This window comes from Myotis davidii, unplaced genomic scaffold (assembly GCF_000327345.1).
Source record: "Myotis davidii unplaced genomic scaffold, ASM32734v1 scaffold135, whole genome shotgun sequence".
NCBI classification, from domain to species: domain Eukaryota; kingdom Metazoa; phylum Chordata; class Mammalia; order Chiroptera; family Vespertilionidae; genus Myotis; species Myotis davidii.
This window is the reverse complement of record NW_006289813.1, coordinates 614,787-627,747: the sequence shown is the minus strand read 5'-3', so window position 1 is coordinate 627,747 and position 12,961 is coordinate 614,787. Positions and strand designations below refer to the sequence as shown.

Below are 12,961 nucleotides of genomic sequence, written 5' to 3'. Positions count from 1 at the left end.
CTTCCGATCTAATGAAACTTGTTAATATACACTATATCAAGGATACAAAGTGGACTTTTTTTCACTTGTTTATTACAGATTGTCACATCACTGTTTAGTGCATTTACTTCTATAAGCCTTCTCTTTTTATGTAAATGCTACATGAATACATACATACTACCTTTTCACCCATACATATATGCATATTACCTCCATCATATGAAACTCCAGATCAGATCAAACTATCTAGAAAGTTGTTTTCATTAATAGTAAAACTGCATAGAGAGCTGAATTACATAATATCTTATTAAGGATATTTCATATTTAGTATAGACTGTGTAATTGTGGAAAATTAAAAGGTAGTGTCTTTCTTACAGTAATAGAATTATCAGTCAGTCTTGGGCTCCTAGATGTTTATTTGTAATAATTTGCTTGTCTAAATACTTGACATTAATTTCATTTTTTGGAAGCAGGGGGCTTCACATAGCACTTTTAATGTTCCCAACAATTTTAAGGTTAGATTTCTTTAAACACAATCCAGATAGTAACTTAAAAGTTTACTTTCTTTGCTATCTGTTCTTTAAAAGGCATTGAAAACTAAGTATTTCAGTAATCGGCCAGGGCCAACACCTGGATGTCAACTGCCTAGACCAAACTGTCCAGTGGAAACTTTAAAGGAGCAGTCTAATCCATCTCTGGCAACGAAACGGAAGAGAACAGAAGCCTTGGAACAAGGTAAAACTCTCAATTTTCTAAGAAATGCAGTGAATACAGATAGAATGTGGTGTTTTTAGCTGCATTTGCAAAAATTCTTTTGAGAATATTTACAACATGCTCTTTAAAAAGACAAGAACACTTTTTAAAAATAGATATTTTATTGATTTTTTACAGAGAGGAAGGGAGAGGGATAGAGAGTTAGAAACATCGATGAGCGAGAAACATCAATCAGTTGCCTCCCTACTGGCACACTCCCTACTGGCTAGTTGCCTGCAACCAAGGTACATGCCCTTGACCGGAATTAAACCTGGGACCCTTGAGTCCTCAGGCTGACACTCTGTCCCCTGAACCAAGCCGGTTAGGGCGACAAGAACACTTTTGAGTGTACCTCAGAGTAACCAGAACTATCAGTGTGTACCTTCTCTTCATGAATTCCTACTGGTACACTGTATGCTTAATGTTTAACAAATGCTATTGGGAAAATTAAAGCAAATAAAATAAATGTAATGGGAATACTATGACTGTTTAAAATTGCCATTAACTTAAATGTGAACAACCTCTTTTTTTTTTTCACCTAGGAGGATTACCCAAGAAGCTAATTTTTTAGTTACAGATAACACTGGACAGTATTTCACTACTGAAGGAAATAGTCAAAACGGCAAATAATTTAAAAATAATAAACATTAAGTAAATGCTATAGAAGGAATTGTAAATATTCTACACATGTAAAATATGTAAGACAATTATTTTTATTAAATGTATTTTAAAACAAACTTAATTTTGATTTTTCTGATTAGAGTGCAAAAATAAGTTCAGTTCTCTGAAATGCATTAAGGAAATCTTAATAAAAATAATTTCCAGTTATTTTGATGATCTGGCTCCTTATAACATCACAAAGTGGTAGTAATAGGGACAATATAGTAGTAATGTAGCAAATACTTTAGTTAATATACTAAATAGGAAAAAAGAAAAATTATTAGATAAAATTGAAGTCCCTTTAATAAATCATTCTGTTCAGTTTCTTCCTTTTCACCCTACCCAAAGGAGAATGGCTAAGGAGATGAGTGTGTCCTCCCCTGATTTTATACTGCTATTTTATAAAATGGCATGTAGTAATAATACACAGTATTGTTTTAGGTCTCAAAATTTTATGTGAGTGATAGACTATACACCTCATCCTGCAAATTTTTTTACTGAAAACTTTTGAATTTATTCTATGTTAATATATATAAATCTAGTTTGTTTTAGCTGTCATATATCATACTAGAGGCCCGGTGCACAACATTAATGACTGGGTCGGGGGGTGTCCCTCAGCCCAGCCTGCACCCTCTCACAGTCCAGGAACCCTCGGGGGATCCTAGCACTGCTGCAGAGGTGGAAGAGGCTCCTGCCATTACCTCTGCACTTGCTAGCCATGAGCCCAGCTTCTGGCTAAGCAGTGTTCCCCCTTTGGGAGCACACTGACCACCATGGGGCAGCTCCTGTGTGAGTGTCTGCCCTTGGTGGCCAATGCGCATCATAGCAACCGGCCGTTCTGCCGTTCGGTCGATTTGCATGTTACTCTTTTATTATATAGGAGGATTATATCTGATATGTGTACAATACTACTTACATATGCTCTACTTAAGGACTGTTTTTATTTTGCTGCATAAAAATTGCCATAATTATAGCAGCTTAAATTAACAAAAATTTATTAGCTCACAGTTGTGAGGTCAGATAGGCCAAAATCAAGGTATCAGTGGGACTGGGTGCTTATCTGAAGCTCTAGGGAAGAATCTGTTTCCAAGTTCATTTAGTTCATGCTGCTTGAATGAACATGCCATCTTTCTTTCCCAGCTGTCAGCCAGGGGCCTCTCTGTTTCTCAAGGCAGTGCACATACCTTGTCATATGGTACTTTCCATTTACAAGCCAACAACAGTGCTTCAGGTTGTCTGTCTTCCTCATCAGCTACTAAGAAATCTCTGCTCCTTAAAAAAAGGAGTTGGGGCCGCTCACCTAATCGGGTTAATCATATATTAAGGTCAACTCACTTGGATTTTAAATACATATTAAAAATCTCTTCATGGCAGTTACCTACACTGTCCCTAGATGGGAATCGTGAGAAGGGGCGTCTTTAGAATTCTACCACATGGATATTTAGGTTATTTTCAGTTTTTCAAAATTATTTTAAAAGTAGAACATTTATATGCATATGTATTTTTATATTTTTATTTTGAAATTTCAGAGAGGAAGGGAGAGGTAGAGAGAGAAACATCAGTGATGAGAGAGAATCATTGGCTGCCTCCTGCATGCTTCCTACTGGGGATCAAGCCTACAACTGGTGCATGTGCCCTTGATCGAACCCGGGACCCTCCAGTCCCCAGGCTGATGCTCTATCCACTAAGCTAAACCAGCTAGGGCTCCTTAGCCTTTCATTTTATATGAAACTCATATATATACGAGGTCTGTGTATGGTCTTTATCCTATTCCATTGACCTGCTGATACCACACTGCTTTAAGTAATGTAGCTTTATATTATTATCAGGATACTATATCTTAATATCTGATAACAATAGTTCTTCATCATTTTTTCAAAGTTCACTTGCCAGGTTTTCAGCTTTTATTATTATTTACTAATGCCAATTAAATACTCTCCTTTTAACACAACTATAAATGATTTATATTGTTACCTTATACTCTATTGTTACCTATTTAAGTAGTATTCAGTGAAGCCATGTATCTTTTCACTAGAGATCATAATGAGATAAATTTTATTATAATTGCTGGTAATGTAATACATTTCCTTTGACATAATTGTGATGCTACTAATATAGCAACATTCCCAAAAGTTATTAAAGATTATTACTATGTAATATATATAGAAATAGAAAATTAAGTGGCCTAAAATTTAGCATCAAAACCAAAAAGGTAATTCAGACTGGTCTGAATACCAGAATTCTGGCAGATTTGGCTAGAAAATGTCATTACATCAACAAAAAAAAAACTAGGAAGGTTACTAGCTGTGATTTTGAATATTCTGCCAAAGTTCCACCATAAAAACTTTTAATTGAGATTAACTTAAGGAAATTTTATAAAAATGTTATGTGGCAAATGAAAAATTCTGAAAACACACACAAATAAAACATGATAAATATATTTCAAAAATTAACATTCCATCACTCCTAGGCATTGTTGTTATTTCTTAGAGCATTAATTTACATTATATTCTTGCTTGAGCCGGTCAAAGATCCCCATAGTCATTCTAAATAGTTAAATAATGTTTTGCTTTTCTCAAAAAAATATTTTTGTTTTCAAGAAGTTGGCAAAAAATGAAGATTTTATAAAATATAGTAATGTAATTTATAAATATGTCATCACAGAATACTAATAAATTTCTTATAGAAAACATTTGAGTATTTAAACTGCCTCCTAAAATTTAGAAATACCCGGAAAACATACAATTTCTGAAGATGTGGCAATGTTTACACAATCCTTTTTCAAAGTCTCTTGACAAACAGTTCTCAGTTCTAATTTCAACTGGTTTATCTTCGAAAGATGATATTTCGTGGCAAAGAATGAGATCTTTTCAGAGTTCTTTTATAGTTTTGATCTGTATGAAGGTGCTGGATTGAACAAACACAGCCCACAGAATTAAAAATGTGAACACTTGAACGTACAGGATCATGCAAAACAGAGAATTCTGATGTTTTCTGCTTGGGGTGTTTTAATGGAAAATTGTCCTTCATGGGATTTTTTTCTTTATTCTCTCTTGAGCCTATGTCTTTGTCTTCCAGTGCCCGAGCAAGCATGTAGCTAACTTTTCTCTGATGAGCCAAAGCTTCTTCTTTATCGTTCAGCTGCATGCACAGGAATTAAACATGTGCCAGTTAGTCAACAAGTAACAGTATAGAACTATAGTCAGAAACATTTTTCAAAATGTTCAAGCTGGCCCTAGCCAGTTTGGCTCAGTGGATAGAGTGTCGGCCTACGGACTGAAGAGTCTCGCGTTCGATTCTGGTCAAGGGCACATGCCTGGATTTCAGGCTCAATTCCCAGTAAGGAGGTGTGCAGGAGGCAACCAATCAATGATTCTCTCTCCCTCTCCCTCTCTGAAATCAATAAAAATATATTTAAAAAAAAGAAATTGCCAAACTGTTTTAAACAATGTTCAGTCTGTCAAGTCAGTCAATACGAATAAATTAATTAGGTGTCCACTCATTCCCAAGCTTCATGCTACAAGTTATGGAGGATATTTTTTCAAGGAAGAAGAGAAAACTATTCTTTTTTTAAAAAATATATTTTATTGATTTTTTTACAGAGAGGAAGGGAGAGGGATAGAGAGTTTGAAACATCGATCAGCTGCCTCCTGCACACTCCCTACTGGGGATGTGCCTGCAACCAAGATTCATGCGCTTGACCAGAATCGAACCTGGGACCCTTCAGTCCACGGGCCAAGGCTCTATCCACTGAGCCAAACCAGCCAGGGCGAGAAACTATTATTTCTGCTGAAAATTTTAAGTCATCTGAAGGGAGGAGGAAATACATATACAAGTATATATACATGTAAAATCAACAGGTACTTATCTCTGTAAAAGAAGGGGAAGTTAAATATAAAATTGTTTTTATATTTATATGCAAATAACTAACACTCCTATAGATAAGCATGTTCGTATAATGTGAGTCTCTTAATTTGGTCTTCTGTGAGGTGGGGATAACAGGACTGGTTTCAAGCATGTGGCAGTGATTAGAGGATCTCTGAGGAAGTGGATGGATAAGTACAAGGTCTTGTCATAAACTGTATTTCAGTGCAGATGACAGATGCCTGGAGTTAATTATGGGGAGCCCTCTTTTCAGAGGTGGAGCTTAAGTGGGAAGAGCATGCAGAGAGTTTAAGGAGATGAAGGGGCATAAAAGTTACGTTTAAAGTGGAAGAGTTGAATTAATAAGCAAAAAGAAAGCAACAATACTAACCAAATCTATTAGCATCTTAAAGACTTCCTGAGGGTTATCCTGGTCTTCAGTCTTCTTAGAACTATTTTCTGCAGGGAGCATACCCAACAGTTTCTGCCCTAGGGTCTTCTTAGTCCTTTGTGATAGTGATCCTAAAATTGAACATGAAAATCCAGCTGAGACATAAAAAGACACTTATGGATGTAGTACTTCCAGGAAAAGAGGTATGCTGACCCAAGGCTAATTCACTCCTCGGTCAGGAGGTTGTCCTCCTCAGGAGACCGCTAACAGGTGAGTCAGGTAGCACAGTGGAGGGGGAAAGCACAGGCTTTAGCGCCAAGATAGTAAATGCAAGGAGGGGGCCACAGTGAGAATCCAGAGCAACACGCTGCCGTTCGTTGCATCACCGCTCCTCAGCTGGCTACAGTGGCGGCCCCGGGAGAGAGTGCAGCCCCTGCTACCAGATCATCTAAGTCCTCCAGAGGAGCCAGCAATCCAGATTTGTATGTGATGTCTCCCAATTTTAAATGTCAGGCACTTACCCACATTATTTGAGAACACCATGCAGACCCCACAAAACATATCTATAGGCCAGTGGCCTCTGAACCATGTGAACTCTGCTTTAGAACCAGAAAGACCTGGACTTGAATCTTCACTTAGCCACTTACTAACTGCATGACCGTGGACAAGTTCTGAGCTTCATTTCCTCGCCTCTAGAATAGGAATAGTGCCTGTGCCTCAAGGTTGCTGGTATTAAATAATAGAGCATTCGCTGCTGGAGGAGAGCGGACAGTGAGCATTTAATTGGTACAGAGTTTCTCTTTGGGAAAATGAAAAAGTTCTGGAGATGGATGGTGGTGATGGTTACACAACAATGTGAATATGCTTAATGTTGCTTAAAAATGGCTAAGGTGGTAATTGTTTTACCACCAAAACAAAAAACCCATAGTTGTGAAAGCATCTAGCCCAGGTACTGGCAATGTTGAAAAATCCACAACCTGAAATATGTGCACTAATGTTCTTCATCCATAGAAAGAGTGCAATTTATAGTACAAGGTACAAAAGTAATAGATTCATACAGAGAAAATGTCAAGATTGCTTTTGGAATGCTTTGCAAATGGTCTCCTGGGAAACCGAGAGCAGATACACCACAGTGACTGGGGCTCACACCCGATCTCTTCTGTGAGCAACTGTGGCAAAGTGGAAACACCAGACCAGCTGCCCCTCTCGCAGCTTCAATGAGAGGATGAACTTGTCTCTACATTCAGCCTAAAAAAGGACCTGTGCTTGTAAACTCTCTCAGGACTTGTCTCAAGAAGAAAAGCTGATGCCTTCAGTGTTAACCACACGAAAGAAAATGACCTGTAATAATCATCCTATACCTGCTCAGATTATTAGAGTATATACTAGTAACATTAGAATCTTGTCACTAAGAAACACAGAATTACTGAAACTTGTAAGGACTTGTAACATCTTTTCTTTTTTTCTTTTTAAATATATTTTATCGATTTTTTACAGAGAGGAAGGGAGAGAGATAGAGAGTAGAAACATCGATGAGAGAGAGACATCGATCAGCTGCCTCCTGCACATCTCCTACTGGGGATGTGCCCGCAACCCAGGTACATGCCCTTGACCGGAATCGAACCTGGGACCCTTCAGTCTGCAGGCCGACGCTCTATCCACTGAGCCAAACTGGTTTCGGCTGTAACATCTTTTCAGAGATGAATCAATTATTTAAATTCTGCTTCTAAATCTCTCAGTGCCTTAAGGGAAAGCAAAGACTGGGAGCTACACCTATCAAACAATCTATGGAAAAGTTCCTAAGGTTTATTATTAGCTAAGAAAGGCAGGAATTCTGGAATATAAAATGAGTCCAGCCCTAGCCGGTTTGGCTCAGTGGATAGAGTGTCAGCCTGTGGAGAGAAGAGTCCTGGTTTCTATTACTGTCAAGAACACGTATCTCAATTGCAGGCTCCTCCCCAGCTGTGGCCCTGGTCAGGGCGTGTGCAGGAGGCAACCAATCGATGTGTTTCTCTCACATCGGTATTTTCCATCTCTTCCACTCTCTAAAAATCAATGGAAAAAAATATCCTTGGGTGAGGATAAAATATAAAAATAAATAAAATGAGTCCAGCCCTAGCCGGCGTGGCTCAGTGGATAGAGCGTCAGCCTGTGGACTGAAGGGTCCCAGGTTCGATCCCAGCCAAGGGCACATGCCTGGGTTGCAGGCTGGATCCCCAGTAAGGGGTGTGCAGGAGGCAGCCAATCAATGATTCTCATCATTGATGTTTCTATCTCTCTCCTCCCTTCCTCTCTGAAATCAATAAAGAAATATACTAAAAAAAATAATAAAATGAGTCCATACTCAAGTGCTGAAATGAATACAAATCTACCTCTGAAAAACGCAGCTTGGTCTACATAGCACTACCCTTATGGCCAATACCCATACATAGTAGCGGGCCTTCTATGCAAGTGACAGAATGTGACAAGCTTTCATAAGATTACTTTTTAATCATGTCTGCCCCTCCTTTTTCTATTTCTCCCATCACTCTTCTCCCTACAATGCTGCCCTCAAAGAGTATTCCTTTGAAATAGTTGCAGTGTGGCTCCATAGCAGAGAGAAGAGATGCCCGAGGATGATTGCCCACACAGTTGTTGTCCATGGTAGAAATATTCTTAATGTTTCCCACTGATTCCTAAAAGGCTAAACACATGGACTATGTCTTATTTCCCTGGCAAAATCACCTACCTTGAGTTGGACATGGAAGTTTTTGTCAAGAAATTATAGAAAATCACCATATAAATATTGATTTTGTACTTCCTATAAAGTACTGTTGAGGACTTCACCATTATATTTGCTTAATGGCCTCTATAAGTCTCATGTCACAAAAATTTTTAGGAGTTCATTAATGCCATTAGAAGAGTACCAACAGCCGAAACCGGTTTGGCTCAGTGGATAGAGCGTCGGCCTGCGGACTGAAAGGTCCCAGGTTCGATTCCGGTCAAGGGCATGTACCTGGGTTGCAGGCACATCCCCAGTGGGGAGTGTGCAGGAGGCAGCTGGTCGATGTTTCTCTCTCATCGATGTTTCTAACTCTCTATCTCTCTCCTTTCCTCTCTGTAAAAACTCAATAAAATATATTTAAAAAAAAAAAAAAAAAGAGTACCAACAATTATCCTGTTATTTTATGGCTTTGTTAATCCCAATAGCTCATCTACATATGTAACATCCAGTGATCCCTTTCTTCCCATAGATATTAAAATTTTAAATCACAATTGTATGCAAAATTTTAATTATATTATCAATTGTATTAAATATGCTTAATCAACTTTGATTACAACCAAAAACTTCCAAAATTATACCTAATTTTGTCATTATAGTTCATATTTACCATCCTCTTTAAGGTGCTTCGAATTTATCCATTTTGTTTCTTTTTTACACATTTTATCCATTTGTGTCAATCTTAGTGCCTGGTCATTTTTCCTCATTAGTTGTTGCTCAAATGCAATTCTGAATGCATCTGCCATTATGTAAGCTTCTTCTTTTCTCTTCTGCAAAAGTTCCAGCTAGTTTTGAAAGAAAGTTTGGAAGGTGTCAGAGGCAAAACCAGAATAATTCTTGCCTGGATGCTGAGTCAGATTAGCTAATGCAATCTCCCTGCCTAGCATGGGATTACTCTGTCCTTGGTCTATTTCATCTGCTTTAATTAGTACGTGCCCGTTCTCATTGGCAGGAGCTGCCCACTCTGAACTGGATTACCAGAAATTCCCCTTGTGGAGCCTGTCAGTTCTCTTGGACTTCATTATAGCTGACAGGCACTGTGTGTGTTTTGCCCTACTAGGGAGAAGGGAGACTGCCAAAGCCTGCATTTCAGTACTCCGGTGGGCCATTCCAGACAATACCACTGAAAATGATTTTGAATATCATCTTTCAGACACCTCCTATAGTTGACCCTTACTCTGATCTATGTAATCATATGCTTCTCCTAATGAATTCTTAATATTTAGCTGTTAGCATTTCCATATAGTCTGAAGACTTTAAATTTCATACCTTCAGTAAAGGTAAAATATTTTTTAAATTATGGCCCATGCTAAAATGACAGCTACCATTTGATTAAATGCTGGGCACGTGCTAAGTATATGTCTACTTCTTTTATTTCTTACAACAACCCTCCAAACTAGTTATTACCCTTTGTCTAACATATATGTCCAGAGCCAGAGCTAGACAGTGATGGACCTAAGATCAAAGCTAGGTTTGGTAGCACAAAGGCTCCTTCCACTGAACCTCACTTCTCTTCTAATAAGCTTCATGTTGATCTCAATCAGTGATACAGATCCTAGCAATTTTCAGTAGAAGTGCTCCTTTTCCTCCAATCCTATATAATAAAAGGGCAATATGAAATTGACCCTAACAGCGGAATGACCAGGAACGACCGGTCGCTATGATGCGCACTGACCACCAGGGCGCAGACGCTCAACACAGGAGCTGCTCCCTGGTGGTCAGTGCACTTCCACAGAGGCGGAAGAGGCTCCTGCCACTGCTGCTGCGCTGGACAGCCTCTCCCACCTCTATGGCAGTGCTATTTAACTATAGTCCGGCCCTCCACCGGTCTAAGGGACAGTGAACTGGCCCCCTGTTTAAAAAGTTTGAGGACCCCTGGCTAGGGATATCCAACTAACGGCTTAGGACCACTCCCCATGGGGAATGGGCCTAAGCCATTATTTGGACATCCCCCGAGGGCTCCCGGGCTGCCAGAGGGATGTCTGACTGCCAGCTTAGGCCCAATCCCTGGGGAGCAGGCCTAAGCCAGCAGGTGGACATCCCCCAAGGGGTCCCATACTGGGAGAGGGTGCAGGCCAGGCTAAGGGACCTCCCCCACCTGAGTGCACAAATTTTCGTGCACCAGGCCTCTAGTTTACAGTATAAACAAAAGAAATAGAATTTAGGAAGTATTAACTACAGTCTTAGGCAAACAACTTTATGTGGCTACAGTATCATGCCAAATACTATTTGTATTCTGGAACCATATCCAGTTTATAAGTTAATGCTATTTTATAAAACTAAGCATAAGATCCATCACCAATGACTAGTAAAATGAAGCTAATAATTGAAAATACTTCCATTTATTCTACCATTAATAGAGAAACAAAACCAAGGCTTTTACTGTTCTGATAATACGATACCTCTTGTTTGAGCTGAAGAATCCTTTTCTGAGCAGATGCCGCCATTTTGGCACAGGAACAGGGGCTCCCTCCAGGACCATGACAAAGGCAGGCTCCAAGGACCGCAAGCTTTAAATCCAAAAGCACTACCCTGTTACTAAGTGTCACACTGCTTAGCTGGACACAAATGCAGGGAGGGGTACACCCACACATACCCACACACATTTCTAGTCAAGCATTTTATTCAAAGAAATTGGAGGGGGAAAAAAACAGAAGGAAAATGAGACCAGCATTTCAGCATCCAAGAGAAGGTTAATTACATGCAAACGAGGAAAGAATGTTGGTACTTGGGACAAAAACATAATGGGATTCTACCTTCCTTCTTTTCACTCTCCACCATCACCTTTAACCTGGCACCAGTTTCCTATAATTCTGAATCTTTGGCAGGAACTTGACCCAGTGAAGTCAATATTAACATCCACAACGTGGACTTCCTGTGACTGGACTTGGCCCTGCTGCCCAGCATTCATTACTGCCGGCTCCTGTCAGGGGGTCACATACTCAAAAATGAATGAATTTTAATGTCAATGAGAAAAGCAATCATCTGTCCACGCCTTAAAAAAAAAAAAAATCTATGATTATATAACGTGAGGCCCTACTAACATAGCTTCTGCTAAAACTGTAAAACTAAGGAATAAAAGGAAGTAAATGGCTAACATATTCCTTAATCTCCAAGAATGACATGCATGAAGGGTGTGGTACCAGCAAGACAAGAGCTGAACTAGACAAACCCATGGGCCTCAAATTGTAAGTATGGTGCTGTCCTGGAATGTGTAACAGATGGTGACGATGGGAAGTAGAAAATTTCCATCCTCCTAAGCTTTCATACCTGCTTACCTACCTCAAGGCCTGAAAACTCTGTAAAGTCACTTTTAGCATCGCACATGTTTTCCTGAACCATCTTCTGCTGTTTGATTTCAAGCATAGCCAGGGCTTCCAAATACTGTTGATTCAAGCCTAGGAAGGGCCATACAAGAAAGTGTTAGTTTGAGGGCTAACTCTGGTCTCACCTAATCTTGTTACATCAACATTATACTCATTCCTTACAAGCAATGCATATACAACAGGCAATGCCCACAAAATTTGGCCCCATCCAGAAAATCTGATAGAATAGTGGGTATGGATGGAGTGAGAGAATACATGTGTAACACTAGGTAAAATGTTATTACTTCTAAGTGGAAGAATCGTAACTTTGCAACCTAAGTCTAGTCTTCATTTCCTCGGAAAATTTGTAGCATTTTCAAAGAGAAAATATACAAAGGCAAATTAGATATGTTGTAGATAGTGAGATAACCAGATAGTGAGATAACCAGAGATAATCATATTTGTTTTTTGTCAAATGTACCAGCAATCCGCCCTAGCTGGTTTGGCTTAGTGAATAGAGCATTGGCCTGCAAACTGAAGGGTCCCGGGTTCAATTCTGGTCAAGGGTACATGCCCAGGCTGTGGGCTCGATCCCCAGTAGGGGGTGGACAGGAGGCGGCCAACAATGATTCTCATCATTGACGTTTCTATCTCTCTCTCCCTCTCCCTTCCTCTCTGAAATCAATAAAAATATATTTAAAAGAAAACATACCAGTGATCCAAACTCCATCAGATTTTTTTATTAAGAATTTTCACAAGAGGATTTCAAACCATTTAGAACATTTCTGCTATTTACTGGAGAGCAAAAAACAGTAACTTCCCCCCTCTTGTTGCAGGGTGAGTGGGAGGGAGTATGGGGAGGGGTTGTCATGAGCAGCTTCTGTCTAGAGTACTAACTTAACACAGGAGAAATCTCCATCTGCTCAAATCACTGGTACGGAGAAGCACCGTGTGTGTGTTCTCACCCGGGGCACCGCCACAACTCACGCAACTACACTAGGAAAAGTGCCTCTCTCAGGCCATGACCCGATTCGGAACTTATTTTTGTCCCCTTCAAGCCACCACTTTAAAATAGTTTCTGTTCAGAAAGGAGAATCAATATCTTCTCTTAGAATTTTATAAAAAGTTGGTACCACCTTAATATTCTTAAAACACTTTAATATTCTTTCATTAATTTTTGTCGTAAGGTAGCTCATTATATAAGGGATGTGTGATGGGGTGGGGGGGAGTGCACACATATACACTTGA

At 39.4% G+C, this 12,961-nt stretch overlaps 2 protein-coding genes across 10 annotated transcripts in view; one reads left to right on the top strand and one right to left on the bottom strand.

Annotated features, from left to right (window-relative positions):
• Positions 1 to 1,563, top strand: part of CDK7 (cyclin-dependent kinase 7) — a 20,838-nt gene extending 19,275 nt beyond the window's left edge. For 5 of the 6 annotated variants that reach the window (XM_015563049.1, XM_015563048.1, XM_015563044.1 and 2 more), the window contains 2 exons: positions 567 to 714; positions 1,275 to 1,474. In XM_015563049.1, coding sequence (XP_015418535.1) covers positions 567 to 714; positions 1,275 to 1,303 — 177 coding nt within the window. In that variant the 3' untranslated portion in view covers positions 1,304 to 1,474. Of the gene's footprint in view, positions 1 to 566; positions 715 to 1,274 lie in introns of all 6 variants that reach the window. The other variant, XM_006762395.2, reaches the window with a different exon arrangement.
• Positions 1,564 to 3,814: 2,251 nt separating this feature from the next.
• Positions 3,815 to 12,961, bottom strand: part of CCDC125 (coiled-coil domain containing 125) — a 19,637-nt gene continuing 10,490 nt past the window's right edge. For 2 of the 4 annotated variants that reach the window (XM_015563042.1, XM_006762394.2), the window contains 5 exons: positions 11,691 to 11,806; positions 10,811 to 10,918; positions 9,019 to 9,193; positions 5,648 to 5,778; positions 3,815 to 4,533 (listed from right to left, as the gene is read on the bottom strand). In XM_015563042.1, coding sequence (XP_015418528.1) covers positions 4,219 to 4,533; positions 5,648 to 5,778; positions 9,019 to 9,193; positions 10,811 to 10,918; positions 11,691 to 11,806 — 845 coding nt within the window. In that variant the 3' untranslated portion in view covers positions 3,815 to 4,218. Of the gene's footprint in view, positions 4,534 to 5,647; positions 5,779 to 9,018; positions 9,194 to 10,810; positions 10,919 to 11,686; positions 11,807 to 12,961 lie in introns of all 4 variants that reach the window. The other 2 variants (XM_015563043.1, XR_001513632.1) reach the window with 2 other exon arrangements.